Below are 27865 nucleotides of genomic sequence, written 5' to 3' on the forward strand. Positions count from 1 at the left end.
TATTGCTATAAATTGAACTGATGGCCTGGATTAGAGAGTGGAAAATTAAGTTTTGTAAGTAGAGGAGCTATGATTATAATGGAATGTAAATGTCAGGAGGGGAATTTGGGTTGGAGTGAACAAAAAGAGCAAAGAGTAGAAAGGTTGTTGAAGGATAACCAAATTTGTAATAAACCCCATGAAAATACTTAGACATGCACTTTTGTTATAAAAAATGACATAATGAATACAGCCAAAATGAAAAGGATGTTTTATTCTTGTTACTTAGTGGCCAAGTATAATTTCTCAGCAAGCAAGGACAGAATATGGAGATTTTTTGTGCTATGATTTCCAATTCATTTATTTTATTCTATCAAAGGATTTGATCCAATACAAAGCAAGAAGTTATATGTGCTATGGATAGCAATGATACCTTTCTAGCAAAGGAAAGAAGCATCAGTAGGTTGCCATGGAAACAGACTAGTGTCCAATTAATTTACTGACAGAAATTCTTAATGAATATCTAGCAAAGGTCTATTCCAACTTTTTAGTTATAACTTTCTAAAAAGGTCTGGGATGTTTATTCTGCTTTAACAAATAAAACAGTAGCACACAAAAGTTTCTGTTTCTTTTTTTTTATTGTGAAAATACCATACAGAGGGGTTACAATTACATGGACATGGTAATGAGTACATTTCTTATCAAGCATTGTTGCCTCCTCCTTTGTTTCCACTTCCCATCTCTTCCCATTTCTACCCCTCAACTCCCCACCCCGGCCAAAGTTGTAAAGTTGTAAAGTTCATTTTTTGAAAAAATGACTTGTACATCTCATTGTTGCGATGGTCCCACCTGTATCCCTATTTAAATGATTTGTTTTATTCCTTCCCCTCCACAAATTATACTGACATCAAATACAGTGAAAGCAGGGGTTATACTGTGGGGGAGGGACATACAATGCAACAAAGAAATAATCTTATAAATGTGTTAGAAACAATCGCATGAAATAAAAAAAAAAACATTTGAATACTTATCTTGGGATTCATTTCACCTAACATCACCTTATCTGACCTTTTCTGCTTGACTCAGACATATACTAGTTATTACAAATAAGGGAAACCATGGGACCTATGTTTCTTTGGGCCTGGCTTACTTCACTTAATAGAATTTTTCCAAGCCTTTCCATTTCCTAACAAATGGGGCAATGTCATTCTTTTTGATGGAGGCATAGAATTCCATTGTGTATATATACTACATATTCTTGATTCATTCATCTACTGAAGGGCAGCTGGGTTGCTTCCATATCTTAGCTATGGTAAATAATGCTGCAATAAACATAGCTGTGCTGGTAGCTTTAGTATGGTCTTGTTTGTGATCATTTGGGTAAAAGCCCAAAAGTGGGACTTCTGGGTCATTGGGAGCTCTATGTGGAGTCTTTTGATGAACCTCCATACTGCTTTCCAAAGTGGTTGAACAAGTTTACACTCCCACCAACAATGAAGTAAGGTTCCCTTCTGTCCACATCCCCTCCAGCATCTGTTGTTATTAGAGTTCTTGAGTATAGCCATTCTAACTGGGGTGAGGTGGTATCTCAGTGTTGTTTTGCATTTCTTTTATGGATAGAGAGTTTGAATGTTTCTTCATGTGTCTTTTGGCCATCCTTTCCTCTTCAGAGAAGTTTCTCTGTAAGTCTTTAGCCCACTTATTTATTGGGCAGTTGTTTCTTTGAGGATGTGTTGTTGGGGGATTTAATTTTTTGAGTTCCAGGTATATTTTAGATATGATACCCTTGTCCATTGTATAGCTAGTGAAGGTCTCCCAATCCGTGGGCTTTCTATTGATCTTGCTAGCTACGTCCTTTGCCATGCAGAAGCTCTGCAATTTCATGTAATCCCATTTGTCCAACCTTTCTTTGATTTGTTGTGTTTCTGGGTCTCTATTAAGAAAATTTTAGCCTGTGCCAAGGAGACCTAGGGTTTCTCCTATTCCATAGTGGCAAAACCTCCTATGCTCCTGGATTGGAATGATCAATATCATGAAAATGGCAATACTTCCCAAGGCCATCTACAAATTCAATGCAATACCTATCAATATTCCAACCTCATTCTTCAAGGAAATACAATAGGCAATCCAAAAATTCGTATGGAACAATACAAGACCCCAAATAGCAAAAACGATCCTTAACAGAAAGAACAGTGCTGGAGGAATATCAATACCAAATTTCAAACTCTACTACAAAGCCATAGTAATCAAAACAGCTTGGTACTGGCTCAAGGAAAGACCTCAGGACCAATGGAATAGAATTGAAAACCCAGAAATGAACCTAAAGAGGCATAGCCATCTAATCTTTGATAAGGGAGCTAAAAAAAATAGAATGGAAGAAAGACAGCCTCTTCAGTAAATGGTACTTGTAGTAGAAAACTAAAGCTAGATCCTTATATATCACCCTGCACCCAAATCAACTCCAAATGGATCAAAGACCTTGGAGTCAAAGCAGACACCCTGAAAACATTACAGGTTTTGTTTCTTTTTACCAAAAATTTAGAAATGTGTTTCAGGATCATTATAACAACATGGACCTACAGAATGATCTTGCGGGGTCATCACACCAGGGATCAGATCTTTTATGGAATCATCTCCTTGGTAAATTAACTATATTTGAATCCTTATTTCAGTTCCTGCTTTTTGAGAAAGACAAATTAAATTAACCTTGGTCTTAGTTTGAGGTAGAGCTGAAAAACAAAGTCAAATTTCTTAAACACTGACAACTTTTAGTGTTAATTTTCCCAACACAAAAATTTTGGGAACAATCGGTAAATTCATTTTTAAATCACACCTAATATAGTCATTTGCCTTTAAATGGCAATTAAAATACATAGTAAGTGTGTATTTGTGCCACTTAAAACATAATTTGCTTTGTAATCTTTTCATAGTCTACACAGCTATTTTAGGAATTGTCTCATCAATACAAACTTTTTCAGACATAGAAAATGGGGCTGGGAAGGTGGCTCAGTGGTAGAGTGCTTGCCTTGCATGAATGAGGCCTGGGGTTCAATTCCTTAACACTACATAAGCAGAAAAAGCAGTAGAGCACTTATTTGGGCTGAAGAGCTGCAGGACAGAACCCAGGCCCAGAGTTCAGGCCCCACAACCAACAGAAAAATAATTAAATAAATAAAATAAAATATTTTGGTAAAATGATGCAAACTCTTTTCCCACTAATTTACAGCAACCACTATTAAACATAGTTATATAGATTGTTGTTTCTACTATATCCATTTCATATTTATAGGTGTAAACCAGTATGAATCTCAAAGACCAGTATTTGATATATAGTAGAGCCAACCAATGAGGAAAGCATGTGTTTATTTTGCTCCCAGCTGAAGAATAAGCCATGTATAAGTTCCTCCTTTCTTTGCAATTTATGTGTTTAGTTCAACAAATAAAATATTTAATGAATCACACAATTGGGAGGACATTAGAAGGAGATAATTTATTATAGATAATTATTATATTACAAATGACCACAGATATAAAGTTCAAATCAAGTTATATATAGTTGAGGAAACTTATTTTTGACAGTAGTGGGGTTTGAACTCAGAGCTTCAAGCTTCTTAGTCAAGTAAATTACCACTTGAACCACACCTTCAGCCCACTTCTGCTTTATTTTTCTGATATTTGTGATTTTTGCCTGGTATTGGCTTTGGACTGTGATCCCACCTATGCCTCTGGTGTAGCTAGCTAGAATGACAAGTATGTGCCACTGCACCTAGCCCAGTGGGGGGGGGGGGGGGGAATTCAGTAATGGGTGTTGGTGTATGGAATTAAGCTTTACATAAAGCAATGTATGGTGTGGATAAAACATGACATACTCAAAATGCTTGAAAATATCTGTTGAATAAATTGATGGATGATTAGATGAATAAAAGACAAGGGCTGGAAGCTGGACACTGTGGTCCATGCATATAATCCTAGCATTTTGGAAGGTAAGGATTTATAGCATCACATTTAAGGACCAGCTCAGACAGCAAATTAATGAGACACTCATTTTAATCTTTAAAGCTGGGCATGGTGATATGCCTCTCTCCTATCAAAGCTACAGGGAAGAGCGAGTAGGAGAATTGGGGTCCTGGCCTGCACTCTGGGTAAAAATGCTAGCCCCTCTTCAAACAATGTCAAACTCAAAAATGATTGAAGATGTGACATAAATCAAACCCTGGTACTGTGAGAGAAAAAGAAAACAAAAAAAGAAAAGAAAAATCATTGAAAGAGAAGGCATTTAAGGTAGGGAGAGCAGATCTACTTTTTCATATGTATTATTTCTCCTGATGATCAGTATATTTGTTTTCTATTGTTCATAACAAATTACAACAAAGGTACTTCTTGTTTGTGTTCACAAACAAGACCACACTAAAGCTACCAGCACGACTATGTTTATTGCAGCATTATTTACCATAGCTAAGATATGGAAGCAACCCAGATGCCCCTCAGTAGATGAATGGATCAAGAAAATGTGGTATATATAAACAATGGAATTCTATGCCTCCATCAGAAGGAATGACGTTGCCCCATTTGTTAGGAAATGGAAAGACTTGGAAAAAATTATATTAAGTGAAGTAAGGCAGGCCTAAAGAAACATAGGTCCCATGGTTTTCCTTATTTGCAATAACTAGAATATGTCTGAGACAAGCAGAAAAGGTTAGATAAGTTGATATTAGGTGAACTGAACCCCAAGATAAGTATTCAAATGTTTTTTTTTCTTCCTTGGGATTGTTTCTAACATATTTACAAGATGGTTTCTTTGTTGCTTTGTATGTCCCTCCACCACGGTATAACCCCTGCTTTCATTGTATTTGATATTGGTATAATTTGTGGAGGGTAAGAGAAAAAACAAATTTTTTAAATAGGGATGCAGGTGGACCCATTGCAACAATGAGCTGTACAAGCCATTATTTCAAAAAACCAACTTTATCACTTTGGCCTGGTTGGGGGGTTGGAGGGGTGGGAAATGGGAAGAGATGGGAAGGAGGCAACCGTGCTTGATAAGAAATGTACTCATTACCTTGTCCATGTAATTGTAACCCCTCTGTACAGTATTTTCACAATAAAAAAAATTAAATGCCACATTTAGCCAGGAAAAAAAAAGAACTTTTCAAATTATTGCCTCACAGTCATGTGGGGCTAGAATTTAGGTAGAATGTAGCTGAGTTCTCTCATGGGCTCACTCAGAGAACAGAAGCTGGCTGGAGCTGTTGTTGCCTCTGAGGAGACAAGAGTTCTTACTAAGATGTGTGGTAGCTGGCAAAATTCCCTGTCTTGCAGATGTAGGACTTACCTCTATTTTGTGTGTTGATTTGTTTTCTGTCAGTGGTTGCAGCCAGCATAAACAGGCTGTCCTCAGTTTCCTGCCACATGGTCTTCTCCAAAACATGGCACCTTTTGTCTTCAGTCCAGCGAGTAAGCTCACTCTTCTGTTGCTAATCTGAGGTCTTACATAACACTTTACATAACCTGATCCTGGGGTAACTTTCTTACCATAGACACAGTCAAGAGAAAGAAGTTAATAGGCACCATGAGACATGAACCTTGGAACATCTGCATAATACACCAAAGCTACAAGAAAGCAACATCTGCACATCCAAGTATATCTGACAAAGTATAGTGTGTAAGGGATTCTCTACTAAGTTTGAAGCTGCTATTTATGTTCATCAGTATTAAAAGAGCACAATAGTATGAAAAGCAAAATGTTTATATATTTAACTTCACAAATATATAAGCTTCTTTTAAAACCCTTTAGGGTAGAGCAAAGTATTAAAACTGCATAAATTTTAATACCAGTAATATTTAAGGGGTGAGGATTTTCCAGTGAAGTAAATGGAAAATAAAATGTTAAGCATCTTGTTATCATATTAGTGAATGCTCTTTATTATGTTATCTGGTACTTTTGCTCTACTTTCTACAAAGTGAACCAGAAAATTTCACAAACAAATGATTTGCATTTAAAGTAATTATTGAGCATTTTTCTTTGAATAGTTTCTAAAGAAATTGAAACTATGTTTTTAGAAGTTATGTGAATATCAAGGTCAAAATAACTGCCAATGGGAAAAGATGAATGCAAACGTCTAAGTAGTTTGTATGGATACTGCACAGATAATTACTAATTAAGTATTTTACAAAGGAGTTTCCATTTAACAAAGCAGTTCATAAATACAGTTTACCTTGTTCAATGCCACCTCTTTCAACGTTCTCACCCATCCCAACCCTTCCTTTCCTCTTCTTAATTTTGTAGAATATACATTGGATACTTGGCTGCTTTCTCTCCCCTGCCCCCATTTCTTCTCATTTGTTTACTCCATTCTGCTTGACCACATCCCAGCCTGCCACACACTCGCTTCCTGGTGTTTTAGTTTGTTAAAAGTTGACTTTGCTTCCTAAGGCATTACACTGTTTGAATTCTCCCCTGAATCTGCCATATTTTAGATAATATATTTGTCTACATTCCAAAGAGAGGGAGAAATGATGTCTACTAACAATATACTACAATAAATGGTCTGAGGAAAAGTAGTGACAAATCAGTAAGTGGAGAAAGAATAGAATGCATTAAATCTTTAGGCAGTGTTTTCTTTGACAAAATGGAGTAGTGAGTTTATATAAACAATACATGCCATGTCAGATTCAAGAAGATGAGATCAATAAAGATCCATCCTTTTGTTGTCTATAGCTGTATTGAGAAGAAAGGAGAAAGAGTTAAGGCTTCAGAGATGATGTTGAGAACAAAATGAGAATAATGGACATGATATAAACATCAATATTTTATTTTATTTTTGTTGGTCGTGGGGCTTGAACTCTGGGCCTGGGTTCTGTCCCTCAGCTCTACAGCTCAAGGCTAGCTCTCTACCACTTGAACCACAGTGCCACTTCCAGTTTTCTGAGTGGTTTATTAAAAATAAGAGTCTCAAAGACTTTCCTGCCCGGGCTGGCTTTGAACCGTAATCTTCAGATCTGAGTAGCTAGGATTACAGGAGTGAGGCACCAGTGCCCGGCTAACATCTTAATTTTAGTAATAGAATTCTAGAACACTGAAGTGAGAAGGATCATAGATATCATTTAATAATAAAACTTACCTTAAAGGTCACAGCTAGAAGCTAGAAGGACTATAGATATCATGTAATAATATAACATACCTTAAAAGTCACTGCTAGGGGCCACCTAATTTTTACTTTCCTATGCAAAGGAAACCACTGGCCTACCAACCTAAAGATGTAGCCTACAATCTATTAGGACATAGAAAATGGTATTTGTCTGGGATGAAATTCTCTGATTGGCCATTGCACTGATAGACTTAGTACCATCTATGCATTCTTCACACACATAGGAATGTGAAATACGGAGAGACCAAGAGCAATTTAAGAACTAGATCAGCTGGGAGCTGGTGACTCATAACTGCAATCTTAGCTACTCCAGAGGCTGAAATTGAGACTTGAAGCCAAGCCTGGGCTAGAAACTCCATAAGACTCTTATCTCCAATTAATTACCAAGAAAGCCAGAATTAGAGCTATGGCTCAAGTGGTACAGTGTTAGCCTTGAGCAAAATGCTCTGGGACAACACCCAGGACCTAAGTTCAAGCCCCAGTACTGGCATTAAAAACAAAGAAATATAAAAAAGTAGGTCAGAGTTTTGCTAAAAGCCTTAATTATGTTCATGAAACACTTTCCATTTATTATCATGCATTTTCCTCAGATAGATTTTTATCAAATGAGAATGTCTTTATAATTTGTTATTTTTCAGTATCCTTTTAGATAGTACTTGGCAGATTTTTCAACTTAACTTGTACTCAAAATATCTAATGAAAGCCTTAAGAAGGTACAAAAGTCAACTAACTGTGGTGATCAGATTATAGAGAGTACAATAACTAGGAAGACAGAAGCAAACAGATGATGATGGAGTAAGAGAGACTGCCACTAAGCATGTGGGCCTTTTGCTTAAATCCTGTTATTTCTTCACTTAAAAAGTAAAGCAGATAGCCAAGCAGCAGTGGCTCATATCTGTAATCTTAGCTACTCAGGAGGCTGAGATTTGAGGATCGCAATTCAAAGTCAGCCAGAGCAGGAAAGTCCTGGGAGACTCTTACCTCCTAGTAACCATCAGAAAACAGCAAGTGGTACTGTGGCTCAAGTGGTAGAGTGCTAGCATTGAGATGAAGCTCTGAGGTACAGCACCCAGGCTCAGTGTTCAAGCCCCCCCCAAAAAAAAGTGAAGCAGAGAAGCAGTTGAAGTATATAGATATATGGAGATACTCAAACTTTGAACTTTTATAATAAATGTGTCCTGAAAAAGAAATTAAAGATAAGGTAATAACAATTCATTTAATAATGCTGAATCAAATATAGTGTGGACAGTGTGAATATACACTAAATATTTCCATATATTTAAAGTATTTCTTTCAAGTATACATTAATTTAAAAACTGGGAGAAATAGAATAAAATTATATCTGCATCTAGGTATCTATCGTCTCTCCCATAATTTGTCTAATTCTCCAATGAAAGAAACTGTTATTTTGCTTTCCTAGTAATAGTATTTTTTTGTTTTTTCTCCTTTGTCACTGTCTTTGTTTTCTGTACCTTTTGTCTTGTATGTAAGTTTATCTGGGGGAGGGTAAGGGAAACACAGAAATGGTGGGACAAAGGGTGAACAAATGCAGCAGTGATTCTCACTAGACACTATGTTTGAAAGGAAATCTACAACTTGTGGGTTGTTCAGGAGGTAGAAATGAGGAGAAAATGTGAGAAGGGGTAACACTGTTGAACAATGTACTCACTACCTGCTTTATTTAACTGTAACCTCTCTGTACATCACATTTACAATATAGTAACATTTTTAAAAGACAAAGCCAGCAGAGGGCGCTAAGTTCCTGAGTCGTTTGCTGAAGCAGCCAAGGATCCTGTACAACAGAACACTGTCCTTACTTTGCAGTCCACAGTGCTAAAACCAGATGATACAACAGCTCATGACAGAGATCACAGCACAAATGTTCCAGTAAAAAAAAAGTATCAAAAGAAAATAGTATTTTAAAAGAAGTAAATATCACACACACACACACACACACACACACACACACACGGAGGCTTCAGAATTTGAGGAAGATTGTAGGATTTTCTGTGCAGAGAGTAGTTGCCAGTTGTCACCTCTCTGAAGAGGAGGAACTAAGATCTGGGCTACAAAGTGACAACTGAATGCAGGGGCCGTTTAGTGGGTACACAATTCTTGTAGACACAGGACCCTAGCATCTTGAAATTCTCCCTCATTTTTAACAGTACATGCTGCATTTCAAGGCTCTATTGTGTGTAGGACATTACTTTGAGAGTTGTTGTATGCTCCTTGCCATGGCAAGTGTGGCAAGGGTGTGAGGACTCACACCTTATGATGAAGCCTGGCTGGGAGGCCTGCAGGGAGGGGCCTGGGCTTCCCGCCCTGCCGCCAGCATACTTCCCAGGGTTAGTCCAATCATAAAATGAACATGCATTATTGTCTGCCTCATTAGCACTGGGGTGGGAATCTCTAAAATCACAACCCTCTCAGGACAGAGTGCTTTAAATATCTACCCGGTGAGAGAAAGGAGGTCCTTGTAAAGCATTTGACTTTGACCTCTCCGACAAGTTCACCACCTGGATGGATAAAAGGTAATAAACAGTTTGGAGGGGGGTGGGGGATGGCCTTGGGGAGTGGGCAGGACCACAGAGAAAAAGAAACTTCAGGGGAAGAAAAATATCTCTTTTCATCCTGGCTGCCAAATTAAAGTGGGCCCAATGTAGAGAAAGGGAGAAAATGTTATATTAAATGATATTCAGGGTTTTGGATGATGATACTTAAAGAACAGGTTTTAGTTTCTGAACTGGATCTTAAGCAAACTTAGAGAAATAAGCAAAAAGACCATGCACTACAGCTTTCACTCTAGTCAATGGTATGTTTTCTTTCAATAATTTCATAGAGTTCATGAGCTGAATTTTGAAACTGCTCAATTTATAAATTAACTTTCTCACTCACAAACCTCAGAATGTGACTGTGGTTGGGGATTTATGATCTTTAAAGAGATAATTAAGGTAAATATGGTTTTTAGTGGGGAGACCTAATATCACTTTAACAAAAAGAAATTTAGGGCACAGAAAGGCACACAGTAAAAACCAGGTGAACCCAGGGTAAAAATGCTTACCTCCCAGATAAGACGGAAAAACTGGCCAGGAGAAATTAACTCAACCAGCAGTTGGATGTTGGACTTCTGGCCCATTACAAAATAAGTATCTGTTGTTTGTACTACCCAGTCTCTGACAACTTTGACAGATCTCTAAAACTAAGGCAATAGGAACAACAAAAACAGAGTCATGATGACTCAAAAATCTCTAGAAGGTACAATAATCATCAGATCCACAAGAGGGAGTAGAGAGTACTCTTGGAACTTAAAAATCTGGGCAAAAATCACCTTTCAGGATTTTTTATGCTTTTGACTACATCATAACATAAAATAGTACTAAAATAGATCATAATGTTATGTGTTTAGACAACATAAACACCAAATATAAAAAAATGTTCAAAACACTATAAATTATTGAATGTACAATTATATAAAGAATTCTCCTTATACACTAAATACTTAAGTTGGTATGTAGCTTTAGGAATATTAATGAAATGTCACAGTAATCAAGCGTAACGAATATGAAATACATTACACATGATTTTCGTTTACAGGTCATCATGTTGTGTTCTTAATGGTAACTTCCTAGTTCCTAACTAATGGGAGGAAGGGCACAGAAATCATTTTCTACTGCTTCTACTCACCTTAGTTAACCTCACAACAGGGACTTTGAATCAATTGCTATTAACTGTTATTTTTAAGTGGAGAAACTGAAAACATATTGTAAATCTGAGATTTGTGTGATTCAATGTTTTTTAAGAGTATTGGTTCTAAATGATATAGTACCTTGGATCTTATAGTTAATAACTATAGTAGAGTATAGTAACTTGTATGGCATATGAATAGTTTCCTTTTTTGGTTAAAAAAAAGCACAGAATTGAGAGTTTGCTAATGAGAAAATCAATTCATATGGTCATCAATGTGTAATAATTTAATCTAAGTTATAGTCCTTCATTGGTAAGCAAGTTTGCATTATAGCCAGACATAAAGGTTTTACCTATAACACCGGGGAATGGGAAGGCTGGTGCTGGGAGCTACATGTCCAACCCGAGACAGTCTTCATGTGTATTGTAACATGCAATAGCAGCAATAGGGGACCATTACTTCCTCAGAAAACCAGTGAGGCATTTGAGGTTGTCCCCACAGTTGTAAGGAACTCAGGAGTAGGGAATCTAGAGAGGAGATAGTAGAAGATGAAGTCAGGAAACTCATCAGATGTAAGAACTTCTCAGTTCTGTGGTCCACAGGGTGGACACAGGCAGGCAGGCATACATTCTACTGAACTCCTGTCCTATTCTTTAGGAACTGGGTATTTTATCAAAGCAGTAATCAACATTCAACTCTAAAACCTGGGATTAGCTCCTGGTTTGGAAAACAGTAACTATTGACAACCAAATGCTATCTGAATACCTGGTCATCTGCAAGTACTTCCTGTACACTGTTTCAGTATACTCAAAATGAGTTCCATGAGCCATGGCTTACAACAGGATATTAAAAACTGCAGATAAAATGTAAGGGAGATAAAATAAATAACTAATGGAAATCGAATCTAAATTTCCTGATCAAATCGAAGACAGACTTGTACTACCATGCTGTGAATTTTTATTATTAAAAGGAATAAGAAATGGTCAAGTATAAAAGTGAGATCTTTATCATAGACAAAAACAAATAAATTTTGATTTTACATTTTGCCAAGAAGTAATGAAGGTTATCTACAGATTTCTTTGTTCAAGATAAAGCTACTTATATGACAAGGCAATTAGCAAATATTTCCAGCACAAAGGTTAAAGTAAGATAATTTCAAGTATCAGTAATATATGAAAGTATCCACACTAAGTTTAACATGAAATAAAATATAGTTACCATTTGAATTTTCTAGCAATGAGTCTATAATCTTGGATATCCTGATTAACATACCCTGGCTATCCTGAGAACTGCTGTAATTGTTTTGTGAAAACTACATAGGAAAGAGTCTATCACTAACAAGATGCCCAAAGAAGGTAATTCTAAAATCTTCAAAAACTTACTCAGGATATTTAATATGATTTCCAAGATACAGTTATATTAGAAAGAAATATTTGCTCCAAAATAGCTATCATTATGTCTGTAAGGCTGTAACTGGTCACACAATGGCCAAAACAGGAGCCATCACTTATTTGTTTCATACAGTTTAAAAACATGCTTGAAGATTTATAATCCAAATTTTCTGCAGGAAACTAGCAAGTAACAAGCTTCATCAAAATCCTCTAAAAGTTATGTGCTCTCTGTATTTTTGCATTTGAGGCGGAAAGTCAACAGAGTTGAAGCAGCATTCTCAAGAACACACAGCAGAGGTCACTTGGAATCATTTCACAAATTTCCCCAGGTAGAACTGCTACCCTGTGACATGGTGAAAAGGAGATATTAATTTGTTTACTGAATTATGTATTTTCAGGTGTTTTCATACACTGCTGACAAAGAAATCCGAACTGATGACTTGTGCTTGGATGTCTCCAGGCTCAATGGACCTGTGATCATGTTAAAATGCCACCATATGAGAGGAAACCAGCTGTGGGACTATGACGCTGAGGTACAGCACTACCATTTGGTGATGAATTTATAGAACAATTGAATTAAAGCTGGTTTTGCTACAATAAAGTATCATACCTAAAGCATGAAAAGCCGTATCTGATCGTATTAGGAGGGCATACACTAGAAGTACAATATTGCCAAGCTGACCCAGTCATATAAAACATGAATAATCACAGCTGAAATTTATCATCTCCATGTACATACGCAGCATAAATTACACAAGGGACAAACTGCTTGTCCAACCAAGGCTCATAGGCAGATGTACACAGAAAACAGTATTGATAGTATGTCTGTATTTTCAAAGTTTTAATTTGGTGCCACTTTAAATCTCTCATACTTACACTTGATGAACTCAAATAAAAATTTGACAGGCTTAACAAGATGTACTCATTATTGAAAAGACTATTTCCAATGCTTCTCTACTTTTACCATAGTATTTTTCATAAAATTACATAAGCCAATTAAACATGTAATCAGCAAAACAGCCCTCATCTATATAGGATACTTTCCTCACAGAAAATACTACAATTACTAGTAGGAATGTATGGCCAGGCAGTGTGTAAAAATCAGTTCAGCCATCAGATGGAGCTAATAAAAAAGAAATATTTTCCTCTACAAAAGTAGCAGCCTCCAAAACAACTTCTTGTCTTCCAGTTCTCTTTGCCTAGCAAAATGGACTGGTCATATGTGCCAAATTTCCAGTATTATTAAATGGTCCGTAATATGTTTGCAAAAGCAAATAATACAAGCTATGTTTTTGCAAGAGCAGATGATACAAGCTAAATGATACAATAAACATGAACCAATCTCACAGGGGCAGTGTTCCATGAAAGCCTAAAATGTTCTGTATGAATAATATTTTAAATACTAACCTGCAGAGTTTTGGGCATTGCTGACATTTGTACCAATTATTTTCAAAACACTTGAGAGTTCTTTTTTTATTTCATGACTTTGTAGTTTCTTAAACTGCATACCAGAAATACTTTTATGAATTAATTCTGATAGGATTCCAAACTGATTATGTTGGACTAATTTGGTGACTAACGTATATTCAATATTTCTAGACTCTTGGGACACAACATCTTTCTGGGATGTCATTAAGGACAAACACCCTGCATCATTCTGTGGTGTACCAATGTGATCCACTCCCTCTTTTGCCTTCAACCATTTAGCCACTGGTTGTTTTCTTTTTCCTCCAGCTATGATTTATTATCATGATACCTTACATTAAATCTACAGGAGAGCTTTCCTCAGTGTTACCTGAGAGCAAATCTAGACCCTTAATCAGTGTTCTCCTCCTTCTCCTGTAAGGAAACTTATAGACCAGTGTACAAAGTGCAAGCTCTGCAAACAGTATTTACTTGAATTTATTGTACAGTACAATGGGTTTCATTATGACATTGCCCCACCTGCATATTGATCTTATTGATCTTATTTACCCTCTTTGCCCTCCCCTTTCCGTAGTATTTTATTTTAAAATAAAACTTATTCTTGTACTGAGTTTTGTCCAACACCACCAGACTTCACTGAGATAATAACAAAAAAATGAGACTGTCTTTTTCAGGAAGAGGTTTTGCTTTTTATTGATACTAAGATTTTACTTCTGTATAAGACAAGGAATTGTTAATTGCCACAGTAGCACTGTTAATCTTTAAACTTCTATGTAACTCTGTGTGTGTGTGTGTGTGTGTGTGTGTGTGTGTGAGTCCTGTGGCTTGAATTCAGGATCTGGGTACTATCCTTGAGCTTCCTTTAGGTAGCACTCTACCACTTGAATCACAACTGCACTTCCAGCTTTTTGGTCATTAATTGGAGGTGAGAGTCTCACTGACTTTCTTGCCCAGGTTGGCTCCAAACTAAGATCCTCAGATCTTAGCCTCCTGAGTATCTAGCCTCTGGCATCCAGGACCTATGTAACTTTTGATGGGTCCTAGTCATAACTCAGAGTCCTTCACTTCTAAAATAACTGGTTGGAAATTAACTGCGTATTATTGTTTATATTATCTGGTTATTGAATACTAAGCAGGAGGGATAAAATGTAGCTTCATCTAAGATAAAGTAATGGTTTGGGACATCAGTCCTCTCACATGATCAGTGGTTAGGTGCTGCAGTACTTCAGAGCACTTCAATATTGCTCTGGAGTACACACAAGAAAGCTTTATGATATAAATATTGATAGATTTTATTTTAGATAAGTAATCTGACATTTATCTCCCACAAGTTAATAATTACATTTCATAATTTAATTCACTCTCATATAAACATGTATGTTCAAAATGAGATGTTCAACTGATCTTATGATGTGATAACCAAATTCAATGTATAATTCATAATATAAAGATATAGGAGGATGGAACAAATGAGGGAATATACACCACATTTCTGAATTTAATCATTGGTTTTTATTCCGGTACTAGCTTTAATTTTATTACCTTTAAGCATTTTTACAAAGAGGTTTCAATTCTGCAGGTCAATTTATAAATGCAAAGCATTTTGATCAGTATTGCCTCCTCCATTGTTCTTTATCTCTCCCATCTTCCAGCGTCTTAGGAGGTATGTCTCTCATTATCACCACTCACACTTGTCACACCACACTCAGTCTGTCCTTGAAGATAATTTTTTGACACAGTGGTGTTGAACCATGATCCTTTTACTTCTATCTCCCAAGTAACTGGGATTAGGAGTGTGTTCAATGGCCCAATCAACTTTGATTGCATTTTTGAAGTCATTAAAAGGGAAATAATTAGTCTGGAGCTGGTGGCTGACTTCTATAATCCTAGCTACTCAGGAGGCTGAGATCTGAGAATCATAGTATGGAGCCACCCAACCTAGATAAATCTTCAAGATGCTTATCTTCAGAAAACCTGCAGAAAACCAGAAATGGGAGCGTTGTTCAAGTTGTATGGTACCAACTTGAGCTATAAAGCAGAGAATGAGGCCCTTCAGTTCAAGCCTTAATATTGATAAAAAAAAAAGAAACAAAGAAAGAAAGAAAGGAAGGAAGAAAGAAGAAAGAAAGAAAGAAAGAAAGAAAGAAAGAAAGAAAGAGAAGAAATTAAAATAGATAATTTTACCTTTTAATTATTTCCTTTTTCTGTCCAAGAATAACACATTCTAGGATTAGCAGCATTTCCTGGGAAATAGTTAGAAATGTTGAATCCGAGACACTATGCTTAACATACTAGATCCAAGTCTCTGCCTTAACAAAATCCCATGAGTTATTTATACAGTCACTAAAATTTGCTTTAGATTGTGATCAGCTCTCAGTGTTTTCCATTTTCTGTTGTGCATTGCTGGAAAATGTTGCAAAGTTAGGGAAGACATGAATACACTTTGGAAACATGCAAGGCTTGGAATGGGAGCAAAGGATGAGAGGTGCTGAGACCTGAAAACCAAGGCATCACTTGGCAGCTCTATTCTTATTTTATGACTCGGGATCGTAGACAAATGCTTCTTATTACTACATTTATTCAGTTTTTATCATCTTCTAGCAAGGGTGAAATTATTCTTTGGGAAACCTATGAGGTGGTACAGTTTTCAAGACAAATAAAAATTGGAGAAGTTCAAAGAATTATAGAGGTAAAATGTATCTTAAGTTCTCTCAGTTCAGCCTTTATCAAGCAAAAGCTAAAGCACAATGATTACCCTGCCAGCAGCAGAGCTAGGATTTAGATCCTAATAAAACTTTCAAAGAAAGCTAGTTATCAGTGCAATTGTGAATCTCCTAGTGTGAATAGCAGAAGTATTCCAGCACCTTATCTCCCACAGTCCTTTCAGCCTTAGTAAGAAAAGACATAAAAAAGGAGCAGAACGGTTAGAATATCCACAGAAAAATGGAAGCAATGTTACAAAGCCTCAAAGTATGGAATCTTCCCAACTACTTTGGTTCTGTATACTTCTCAGGCGAACAAGGAGAGAAGAGAAGGAAATAAAATGAATTAAGGGTTAAAATAGAACTTTTTTTGACACCTTCCTTATAATGGCCTTATAGAAGAGAGACAGTTTCACGATTTTTCACAGTAGTAAACTGGAGCAGGGTTTGTCGATATTGTCTGTGTTTGTCCAGCTCAGCTTCTGTCAATCAGCCTGACATTTTTCTATCACCATACATTGCTTCGCAAAGTAATTGAAACACTATATGTATAATTACTTGTCATCAATGCAGATGATCTAATAAACTAAATGTGCAATATCACAAATAAATAATTAAATACCAGCAATTATTTGCTGGATTTCTCCTTTCCTAAATCATAGGAAAATAGTTCTATCTAGGTAAACAGAGAGTCATATGACTACTCTATCATGATGCGTTAATTAATATTTTACACTTGTATTGACACAGCTCAAACACAAAAGAAAAATCTGAATTCATCTTTCAGTTAAATGTTAAACATTTCCATGCAAATCTGTTACTGGTCTATTCCATTTTATTCATGTTTCTTATATACTGTTTGAATCTCACAATTATGTTCCAATCTATTTGAAATTTACATTTTTCTGCAATATGTGCACTTAATTGCATTTTTTTGAACACCCAGGTAGTTACATACAATGTAATAATTTAATTTTAAGTTAGAACACTTATGCTCAGCAAACACTGTGCAACAAAGAAAAAAGGGAAGCAAAATATGATGCTAAAAATGTCTTGTTTTGCATGTGACTGAGAAAATACTTGTTATGAATTCTATATCCATCTGTATGAAATGTTCCTTAGAGCCACAGTACAAGGAAATCTCTTTCCAGCAGGTAAAGTATGTTAGATTGATATTTAATGAAATTATAGAAACATCTATTTAGTCTTTCCTTAACCAATCTCTTTTATTTACATTATCAGAAAGCAGGTAAATGGGAATATAACTTCAAGGTAAGTGACATACAAATGCAGCCTAGCTATGTCCCAATGTAGAATTCCAAATAAAGCCCTAGCGGAATTTACCTTTTGAAAATAGTGTATGTTAGACAAACTAAACTTCCCATATTCCTAATGACCCATATCTTTTGATAGTAAATAGAAATTTCAGTAGTTTAGACTGTGTACTTCCTCTTTACTGAGCATTTGCACTTTACTTTTAGAATACCTATATCTTGGTCTGTTGACTGTATAGTTTGTATTATCAAGTGATCATAATACTTTCAATAACTTTATTAGATTAATTTTAACTATTGTCAATCTGCATTTAGTCAACAGGAAAATTTTATTATTTATGTTCTGAAATTATATGTAATAGTCTGTTTACTCTAATATACATCATCTGATATATTCATCATAATAAGTTAATTCTTTTTACTGGTTTATTTGAAAGTTTTGGTATACCAACTGAGATTTATGTGATTGTTTCTTAAATCAACTATACAGTCAATACTAGCTGTTCATAAAAAATCAAAATTTTTACTTACTTATTTTAATACAAAGATATGATCTAAATTTCCAACATTATAGTTATTTTTAGCAGTGGAATTATTTCCATAGCCTGATTCTAACTGGCTTTAAGTAGAAGCTGTATCTTTGAAAGGGTAAAAACAAAATATGTCTGTTTTTAAGTGATAGACACATTATGTCTCAGCAAACAATAATTCAATGGATTATGATTAAGTAAATCTCCATTAGAAATAAAAATCAATCATTACTGAGGGTACATATTACTCTATTTTTTATTCAATATTTTGAATACCACTAGAGGAGAAGATACCTGGCTGTCAAGTGCATATCAGTTGGATGTCATATTGCCTTCAACACGTAACCTCTTAATGAGGTAGTTGCAACAAGTGTGATCAAGACTGAGAAACTTAATAGAGAGAATTTAAAAGGGTAAACCAAATTCCCAGTTTAGGAGCATGCACAATTTTGACCGTAGAAAGTGTTCCATTGTTAAGTGAAATAAGCATTGCAAACACATACATGAAATTATTTCCTAAAAGTTATTTTATTAATTTCTCTTTCTTCCTGTCCATAAAGCAAAATGTTTTTTAACAAGCATCATATCATACTGGTGAGATACTGACACTGATGGCATAGTGTGGCTGAAATACAGAGCACAGCAGTTGCTGATAAATTATTATCACAGGTAGTTTCACAAACAGCTCTGCTAATTTACTTTAAAATGTCCAATACTTTGGCTTTGTAATTTCGTTCCTAAGAGTAAGTTTTAAAGAACTAATTACAGATCTAGACAGATGTTCAAAAGATGTTTGCTGGAGCATTATTTGCAAAAGTTATCAATCAGAAAGACATTCATCTCAAATAGAAAATTTAAATAAATTAGGCAAATCCATTTTATGGAAATGATTCTCTTAATGGCATTTTAATGATAAGAAAGATATCCACATTATAAATGGAAGAAGAATGCTTCATTTTAAGGCCTCAATTAAATAATCAGTCATACATAAAATTATTGTAAAACAATTATTGGTCATTGTTATTTCTTCAAAACAAAATAGAAAAATAAATCATACTTTTCAAGCAAAATAACTCAAATTTTATGGATTTTCTAAAAAATGGAAAGTAAATATTATAGCAATGTGGTTGATTTTTCTAAATTTTTCCTGATTAATGGATCTTTTGAAGTACCTGGACTAAAAGTTCTTTGATATTTTTGTGGTCATTTATGTGATGGATGTTTCTAGGAAAATATTATAATTATGTTTTCTGATGAAATTTTTATCTTATTGCCCGTCAGTCACTTTCTGAAGTCACTTGGTTTTCTATACAACTAAAAAGTCATTTTTATACCAGAAAAAGTCATGTTTTATACCAGAAAAAATTATTTTTCAATAGCCTATGAAAGTTCGTAACTTCTAACTGTAGATCTTTCATATTAACATGGAATTTATGAGAAAATATTTATTACAACAAGAGAAAATCACTAAGAAGCTGATAGCAGATGATAGAAGATAATCTAGATGAAAATTTCCCACACTGTGCATAATATATTTCATTTTTAATCTGCTTAACAGTCAAATGATATCATTAAAAGTATCATTTCCCAATAATATATAATATATTCTTATGTTTTTCTTTTCTTTGTAAATAATGTATATAAAATTTTATTGTAGAAGATAAATCCTTGAAAAGATACATACAATAATTGTAAACATTGCTACCCAAGCGATGTGATTTCTTCCAACAGAATTTTATTTTCTGCACTCATCTTTCATTAAGTATTGCAGTCAACAAACGTATTTAATGTCTTCCATGGGCTGGCACCGGTCATCATGTCAGAAGCTGTAGTCCAGGATCTTTCTTTTTCTTTTTTTTTTTTTAGGTCCGGTCCTGGGGCCTGAACTCTGGGCCTGGGTGCTGTTCCTCAGCTCGTCAGCTCAAAGCTAGCACTCTACCACTTGAGCCACAGCGCTACTTCTGGCTTTTTTCTTTTTGCTTATGTGATACTCAGGAATTGAACCCAGGGCCTCAGGCATGCAAGGCAAGCGCTCTACCACTGAGCCACCTTCCCAGCCCATCCAGGATCTTTCTTGAGCTTAGGCTGTTGCAGAGGAAGTGGATGCAAGGCAAGAAACAGTCTAGTTAATTAATTAAATTAATTAATTAATTAAGTTTGGAGAAAATTTGATCAAATTAGGCACCAAAACAAAGCTGATTAGTTTCTGTCCCCCCCTTGACTAACTTAGTTTGCAGCTAATGAATGAATAGCTTTCATGAATCCTTAGAACTACTACATTAGCCCCATCAGAACTTTAGTAAGGTTAGTTTGAATGCCACACTGTGCAAACTAAAGCCTTTGAAACTAAAATATCCCTCAGATTCTTACCTAGTGTCCATTGAGGAAGCCAAGTATAATTAGAAAATCTCTGGAATAACTGACTATTTTCATTACCCATGCAAAACCCATTTGGAATGAAAGAGCGTTTCACTACTAAAATTTTGAAAACATAATCCTTTTCTGTTCATAACAACTTTTACCCCCAGTTTTTCACCATTTGGGTTCAAGCTCATTACTCTCAGTTCTATCTCCATGTGTATCTGCTGAGTAGAGTTGATATTAAATCCTCTAAGAGGAGGGTGTTCACAGCTTCGTGGATGCAATTATTGTGACATGTGTCTTCCAGCCTTATCCAGTAGAAATTATATGTTGCCCAAGATGATTGATTTATTACTACCTTTGTGCTTGGTTTTGTCATCATTCATTATTTTCTTTGTCAAACAGACTCATGCTCTTCTTCATAGAGTCACCCAGTCCTGTCTCTCAGTAAGCCAAGCAGCAGATGGCCCCCAGCATGCCATTGTAGAAACATGTAATGATAGCATTTTGCAAAAATGGCTACTAAGAAACTACACAAGGATAGAAATTTTTAGAAATATTTTTGGAAATCTTACCAATTACTTGCTCAAGTGATATTTTAGAAGTTTGTGTTGCAGACTTTATTTTAATGTGCAGGTATATTAAATAGGTTTTATCAATAGCAATTTTTTCTTTTTTATTGTGAAAATATTGTACACAGGGGATACAATTACATGAGCAAGGTAATGAGTACATTTCTTATCAAGCATTGTTGCCTCCTCCTTTGTTTCCCCTTACCATCCCTGCCCATCTCCTCTCCTCCCACCCTACACCCTCTGGGCCAAAGTTGTGAAGTTTGTTTTTCGACATAATATCTTGTACATATCATTTTTGCAGTGGGTCCACCTGTATCCCTATTTGAACAATTTTTTTCCCTTCCTCTCCACAAATTATACCAACATCAAATACAGTGAAAACAGGGGTTATGCCATGGGGGAGGGACATACAAAGCAACACAAAAATCATCTTACAAATATGTTAGAAAAAATGACAAGAAAGAAAAACCATTTGAGTCCTTATCTTGGGGTTCATTTCACCTAACATCAACTTGTCTGACTGTTTCTGCTTGTCTCAGACATATAATAGTTATTGCAAATAAGGGAAACCGTGGGATCTATGTTTGTTTGGGCCTGGCTTACTTCACTTAATATAATTTTTTCCAAGTCTTTACATTTCCTAACATACTTTCTGATGAAGGCATAGAATTCCATTGTATAAATGTACCATATTTTCAGAAGGGAACCCTACTGCATTGTTGGTGGAAGTGTAAACCTGTTCAACCACTTTGGAAAGCAGTATGGAGGTTTCTCAAAAGACTCTACATACAATTCCCCTATAACCCAGCAATCCCACTTTTGGGCATTTACCCAAATGATCACAAACAATCCCATACTAAAGCTACCAGCACAACTATGTTTATTGCAGCATTATTTACCATACCTAAGATATGGAACCAACCCAGATGTCCCACTGTAGATGAATGGATCAATAGCAAATTTTTATTTCAAATATATATGTATGTAAATATAACTAATGGACTGAATTGTGAAATTTTAGTTCTGGTTAAGGCCAGCCATGTCTATATAACAGTGGGATTCTTCCTCAAAGCTGGAAATAAATTAAGAAGAAAAGCTAACAGATCGCAGAAATAGAAGGGATAAACTGGGGAAAAGTGAAGGAAGGAGTGACATTGTCCAAAAAGAAATATAGTGATTACTTGGCTTGTCAAACAATAATCCCTCTGTTTAACACCTTAATAATCACAATTAAATTATATTTAACAAAAGCTAACAGAGCTAAAAATGGATTGTTTTTGCAACACTAAGATTATTTATTTTTGTTAACTTTTATAGAGATGCTTTGGTATGTGCAAACATAGCGTATTCTTCATAAAATTAGAATTATTTTCATCTGCAACACTAAGCAAATGCATTATTAATGACTAAATATACAATGTAAATTTCAGTACCTTTATGGAGAAAATTGTATTTGAGGATTTTTGGTTGTTTAGATGACATAATTATAGTAATAAAACCTATTTTGCAGTGGTACCCTTTCTCACTTGTATGATTTGTGATTGTCTCCTGGGTAAATAATGAAATGAATGAAGTATTATTCCATTCAAGTGAACCAACTGGTATGGAATTCTTATAAACAGGGCAGATAAGAACATGTCCTAATTATCACTGAATGTTATTGTTCTTTGAAGAAGTGCCTTTTATGTTGCCTATTACCAGACTGGACACATGAGAAGTTAAGGGGGGCGGGGGTTTGGATCAACAGGGGGTTTAAGTAAACATTTAATCTCAGAAAGCTATAACAGAGTTCTAGGGCAGAAACAACAGTTTGATTCTCTTCCCCTTGGGAAGCCAGCCTGTACCAGGTGACACCCTGGCCCAAGGTTATGAGATGTACAACACCCAGGTATATAAACTATCCTAGCTTAACAACCTCATCCTCACTATTGATATGATATCTCTGGTAAAAACCCTAACAGGACATGCAAAAGTTCAAGAGTGTACCATACTCTCTTACACTTAGAAAGTGTACCACACTTTGGATTCCTATGAAGTATTGAGGCAACATACAACTTTTCACTCAGAGAACATTTTACCATAAGTCATATTTCCTAGCATCATAGTTGGCAGTTTTAACCTTTGTTTCATTGCCAAGGTCTCAGAGTTAATTGACTGAAGATCAATTTATGTAATCTAAAGTAGAAAGGTATTAAGAAGTATTTGCTAAGTATATCTCAGTTGTTGTTTTTTTTTTCAGACAAACTGATAACTAAGAAGATTTAATAGTTTATCCAAGTATTCAGAGATAGTAGGTTGAGGGTAGAGAAATCAAAACTAAGGTCCATTTGAACCTGAAATGTCTGTTTTTTTTCTGTATTCCATTAGAGTACAGAGTGTTGATTTTTTTAAATTAACTTTGCAGCCTATGAATACATTTTTCCAAGAAAATACTGATCAATTTTTTTAGAAAGAACAATACTAGCCAGACACTGGTGGCTCACACCTGTAATCTTACATACCCAGGAGGCTGAAATCTGAGGATTGAGATTCAAAACCAATCCAGGCAGGTAAGTGTGTAAAACTCTAATCTCCAATTAACCCCAAAAAGCTGCAAGTGAAGGTATGGCTCAAGTAGCCAAGCACTAGTCTTGAGCAAAAGAACTCAGGGAAAGTGCTTAGGCACTGCGTTCAAGCCCCAGAGCCTGCACATACATATGCAGACACACAAAAAAACAACACTAACCACTATTTAATCCATTGTTATTATTTGTGTCATTGACAACTTATTCAAGGTAAAACTGACCAACAGACACTAGTGAAATGCATGGGCATTTCTCAATACAGGAATAATATAGGAATAATCCTATATGTCATTCACAGTGTGAGTAATGAATTTAACATACAGAGATAGTTAAATCAGAGATACATCTTCCACCTACTGCTTTTAAAGACTCAGATTACCCTGTTGTTGATGGTGGTTATGAGCTTGATCTCAAGGCCTGGGAACTTTTTTTTTTAATTTCTTTTAGTATTTTCATTTTCTTTAATTAGTTGAACAAAGGAGTTGCCATTCACCATAGCAGTTTATGAATACAGTGCATCTTGATCAAGGTCACTTCTTCCTACATTCACACCAATATCTCCCAACCCACCCTTTTCCTTACTAATCTATAGTTATATATTGAATATTTTTTTGCCATTTAACAAAGCACTTCAACATTTTCACCCCCTTTTGGCCCAACCCTTCCCTCATATTTCTCAATTCTATGGTATATACAATGCAGTTTCTTTACTCAGGCTAGTGCTCTCCCACGTTGAGCCACAATTCCACTTTTGGTTTTTAGGTGGTTAATTGGAGAAAAGAGTCTCACAAACTTTCCTACCCATGCTGACACAATCCTCAGGTCTCAGACTCCTGAATAGCTAGGAATACAGGCATGGGCCACCAATGCCTGACTACATTCCTGTCTTTTGACAATATTACTGTAGAAGGTTAAACATGCTCCATACAACCAGGGATTTCCCCAGCATCATTCATATTCTAAATATACCACTCAAATGTTTTGCAGCCAATCTCAGTCCCCACAGGGCACTACAGTTCTCAGAAATACTAATGGAAAATATTTTTAGTGTATGTTCTGTTATGACCTAAGTACTGATACTTGATCAAAGTATGTAATTAGTGTGACAAACCTGATTAAAACAAAGTAATGGCAATACTCTCTGGGATAGTCAATGAGCACTAACATAATAGATATGTGAATGAAAAATCACATTTTTTTAAACAAAGGACTTCATAGAAGCACTCAATGTTAAGTGATTTAGGTTTGTAAAAAGAAGATGTGTGTGTGTGTGTGTGTGTGTGTGTGTGTGTGTGTGTGTGTGTGTACTCAAATTTATAACAAGTATGGAAAATTTTTTGTTTCGTCTGTGGCTTTATTTTCAACCAATGGATAGTTGAGTTTTGTAGCTTTGTAAGAATAAACCATCCAAACTCTTGCCTATCATTAGAAATTATATTCTATTATATTCTTTTTCATTGTTATTACAAATGGGTTGAGTCAATGTATTTAAGAGCCAAATCAGAAGGGCTCAGTGTGGAAATTACCTTCTAAACAGCCTAGCTCTTTTAATTTCCTGTTTGTTGTCCATACGTATCTTCCACAAAGCTATCCTCTGTTCCATCTGTCTCAAAGTACTTCTGTTCAGGATGTTTTAGGCTTAATCTCGACAGATTACAATTGTCTGGCTGGTCTTTCTCTATTTGTATTACATACATTGTATATTCATTTTCAAGCCAATTCAATGTTGAGTCAAAAAATAATTCAAAAAAATCCTTTATCTACTCTTAACTCGTAATTTTCTCTGGAGTGTCCTGGGTGCTATTTTCAAAATATGCCTAAAAGTCACTTCACACACATCCAAGCATTTATGATTGGAGAGTTTTTCTTGTAATATCTTCTGGGAATGAATCTGAGAAGATTTATATACAATTATAGAAATCATAGTGGTGGCTGGGAGAGTAATTGAAGTAGTAGAAGGTTTGATTAGCCAGTGCAAGGCTCTGAGTTCAAATACCACACATGCACACTCATACACACATAGACAGACACACACACACATACACACACAATTTAAATGTATATCTGGGAAGTTCACAATGTGATTTTCAATATGTATGGTAAATTTAGAGAAATGATGTATAGTGATTGACATAATCATTAGAATTGTGAAAAAATATGATCAAGACATGCTTATTTGTTTGATATTGATATGTGTTAGGGTTCTTAAAAATGATATGGTGAGTATACTTTAACAGAACACATTACCTGTTGTTATAATAATCATTTTTTACAATTGATATTTCAGATATTACCATGTGTTTAGCATTTTGAAATGGGAATATCTCTAGCAGTTTTGTTCATCTGGATTGTAGTTGTGACATCTATTTACATGTGAATCAAAGTTACTAAATAACACGTGCCTATGAAAACCAAGCTTTTGCAAAACTTGCTAAAATGTTTAGCCCTCAAGAGGACACAAAGCTCACAAATGGGTCTTTTACAAAGATGTCTGAATTATTGGCAACCCATAATAAGTGTAGGCTAGTTTCTTAAACTATCTTCTTATTAAGGTATATTAGACAATAATGATTCTATAACTAGTTCAGAGACACTTGTATGCAGTTCTTTTTATAATCATTTCACAGTATAAAATGTTCCAATATTATTTTGAATGTTTTAAAGAACAGGTTTAATCTTCTGTGGTAGCAAAGATGAAGTAGGTTACACTGATTATTGAATATCGTTCACAGAGACTCACCTTGAGACATGTTAACAGTAACCAGTGTCTTGACGAACCTTCTGAAGAAGACAAAATGGTGCCCACCATGCAGGACTGCAGCGGAAGCAGATCCCAACAGTGGCTACTGAGAAACATGACTTTGGGGGCTTGAAGATCCTTCCCCCCAGCCATGGAGGTGTCTACATTTTGTTTCTTCATTGTTTTAGTTAGAGGAAGGTATTAACTTTGCTGAATTGAACATTAAAAAAATCCTTTTAGTACTCTAAAACACAGTTGTTTACAATTCATTTCTAGGAATGTTTGATTATTTCCCTACTAAAATTTGTATCTGATTGAAGAAGCACATAAAAATATAAATAATAGCAGATGTTATTAAACATTGGAACAACTTGAAAAACAAATTGTGTTTGCTTTAAAATAATCTTTATTGTCCTCACATCACAGGGTTCTTGGGGAATTATTTTTTGTTGTCATAGAGATTAAAAAGAGAATGTAATGCCTTATGAAATAACTTCATTATAAAATATTATCAGTTACTTTGTAAATTCACTGTTTCTACAGGAGTTTCATGGAAACAAATGTTGAATTTTTATGTCAATAATATGACTATAGAATAAATTATTTATTGGCATTGATTTCATCATTTAAATATTAGGCTCCATATTTTGTACCAAGAAAAACAATTAAATTGCATATTCAATTCATGTCTTTATATTAATAACAACCAATTCCACATTGTAGCACATACTTGTAATCCTAGCTCCACAAGAATGTTAAAATTTGAGGATCAGTGTTTGAAGCCAACTTGGCCAGAAAAGTCTATGAGACACTTGTTTCTAATAAACAGGCAGAAAGTTGGAAATGGAGATGTGATTTGAATGGTAGAGCACTAGCATTGAGTACAGAAGCTAATAGAGTTAAAGCCCTGAGTTCAAGCCCCACAACTGGCATAAAATAAAAACAAAAGAATGAAGGAAAGAAAGAAAGGACAATAGAAAATGAGAGTGAGAGAGAGCAAGAGAGAGAGCGAGTGAGAGTGAGTGAATGAGAGAGAGCGAGACACAGAGAGAGAGACAGAGAGAGAGACAGAAAGAAAGAGAGAGAGAGAAGAACTGGAAACAAAATGAAAGAAAAGCCAAAGAAAGAAAAAGAAGAAAAAGAAATGCAATGAGTCAGATAATCAGGAGTAGATGAAGGTAAACTGCCACAATTGCTGTAAGATATTTCAGCTCAGTTGTGGTCATTCCTCGCAGACTGAAGATCAACAAGTCTGCTCCCAGAGTTGATGTCAGAAACCCCAATCCTTAAATGGTCTCTTGCCTCTAAATGATATCTTTTGTGTTTACTGGCAGGGGTAGATAATATTTCTCCTGTAAGGGTCATTTGGATATTTATGACATCATTTACAGATTTAGATTTATTGAATTTCACTTTGATAAAAAGCTCCTAGATGTGATGAAGTTTAAGTACCCACATACAGTCCTTGGCAGGGGTAGATCAAATGATTTT

At 35.3% G+C, this 27865-nt stretch overlaps 1 protein-coding gene across 1 annotated transcript in view; it reads left to right on the forward strand.

Moving 5' to 3' along the window:
• Galnt13 (polypeptide N-acetylgalactosaminyltransferase 13) overlaps window positions 1–27058 on the forward strand; it is a 499964-nt gene extending 472906 nt beyond the window's left edge. Inside the window, exons 11-12 of the mRNA XM_042683515.1 lie at window positions 12602–12736; window positions 26367–27058. Of these exons, the coding sequence (XP_042539449.1) occupies window positions 12602–12736; window positions 26367–26507 (276 nt within the window). The 3' untranslated portion in view covers window positions 26508–27058. The remainder of the gene's footprint in view (window positions 1–12601; window positions 12737–26366) is intronic.
• The last annotated feature ends 807 nt before the right edge of the window (window positions 27059–27865 follow it).

The sequence above is a fragment of the Dipodomys spectabilis genome, unplaced genomic scaffold (genome assembly GCF_019054845.1).
Source record: "Dipodomys spectabilis isolate Male_0828 unplaced genomic scaffold, ASM1905484v1 ptg000081l, whole genome shotgun sequence".
In the NCBI taxonomy this organism is placed as follows: Eukaryota; Metazoa; Chordata; class Mammalia; order Rodentia; family Heteromyidae; genus Dipodomys; species Dipodomys spectabilis.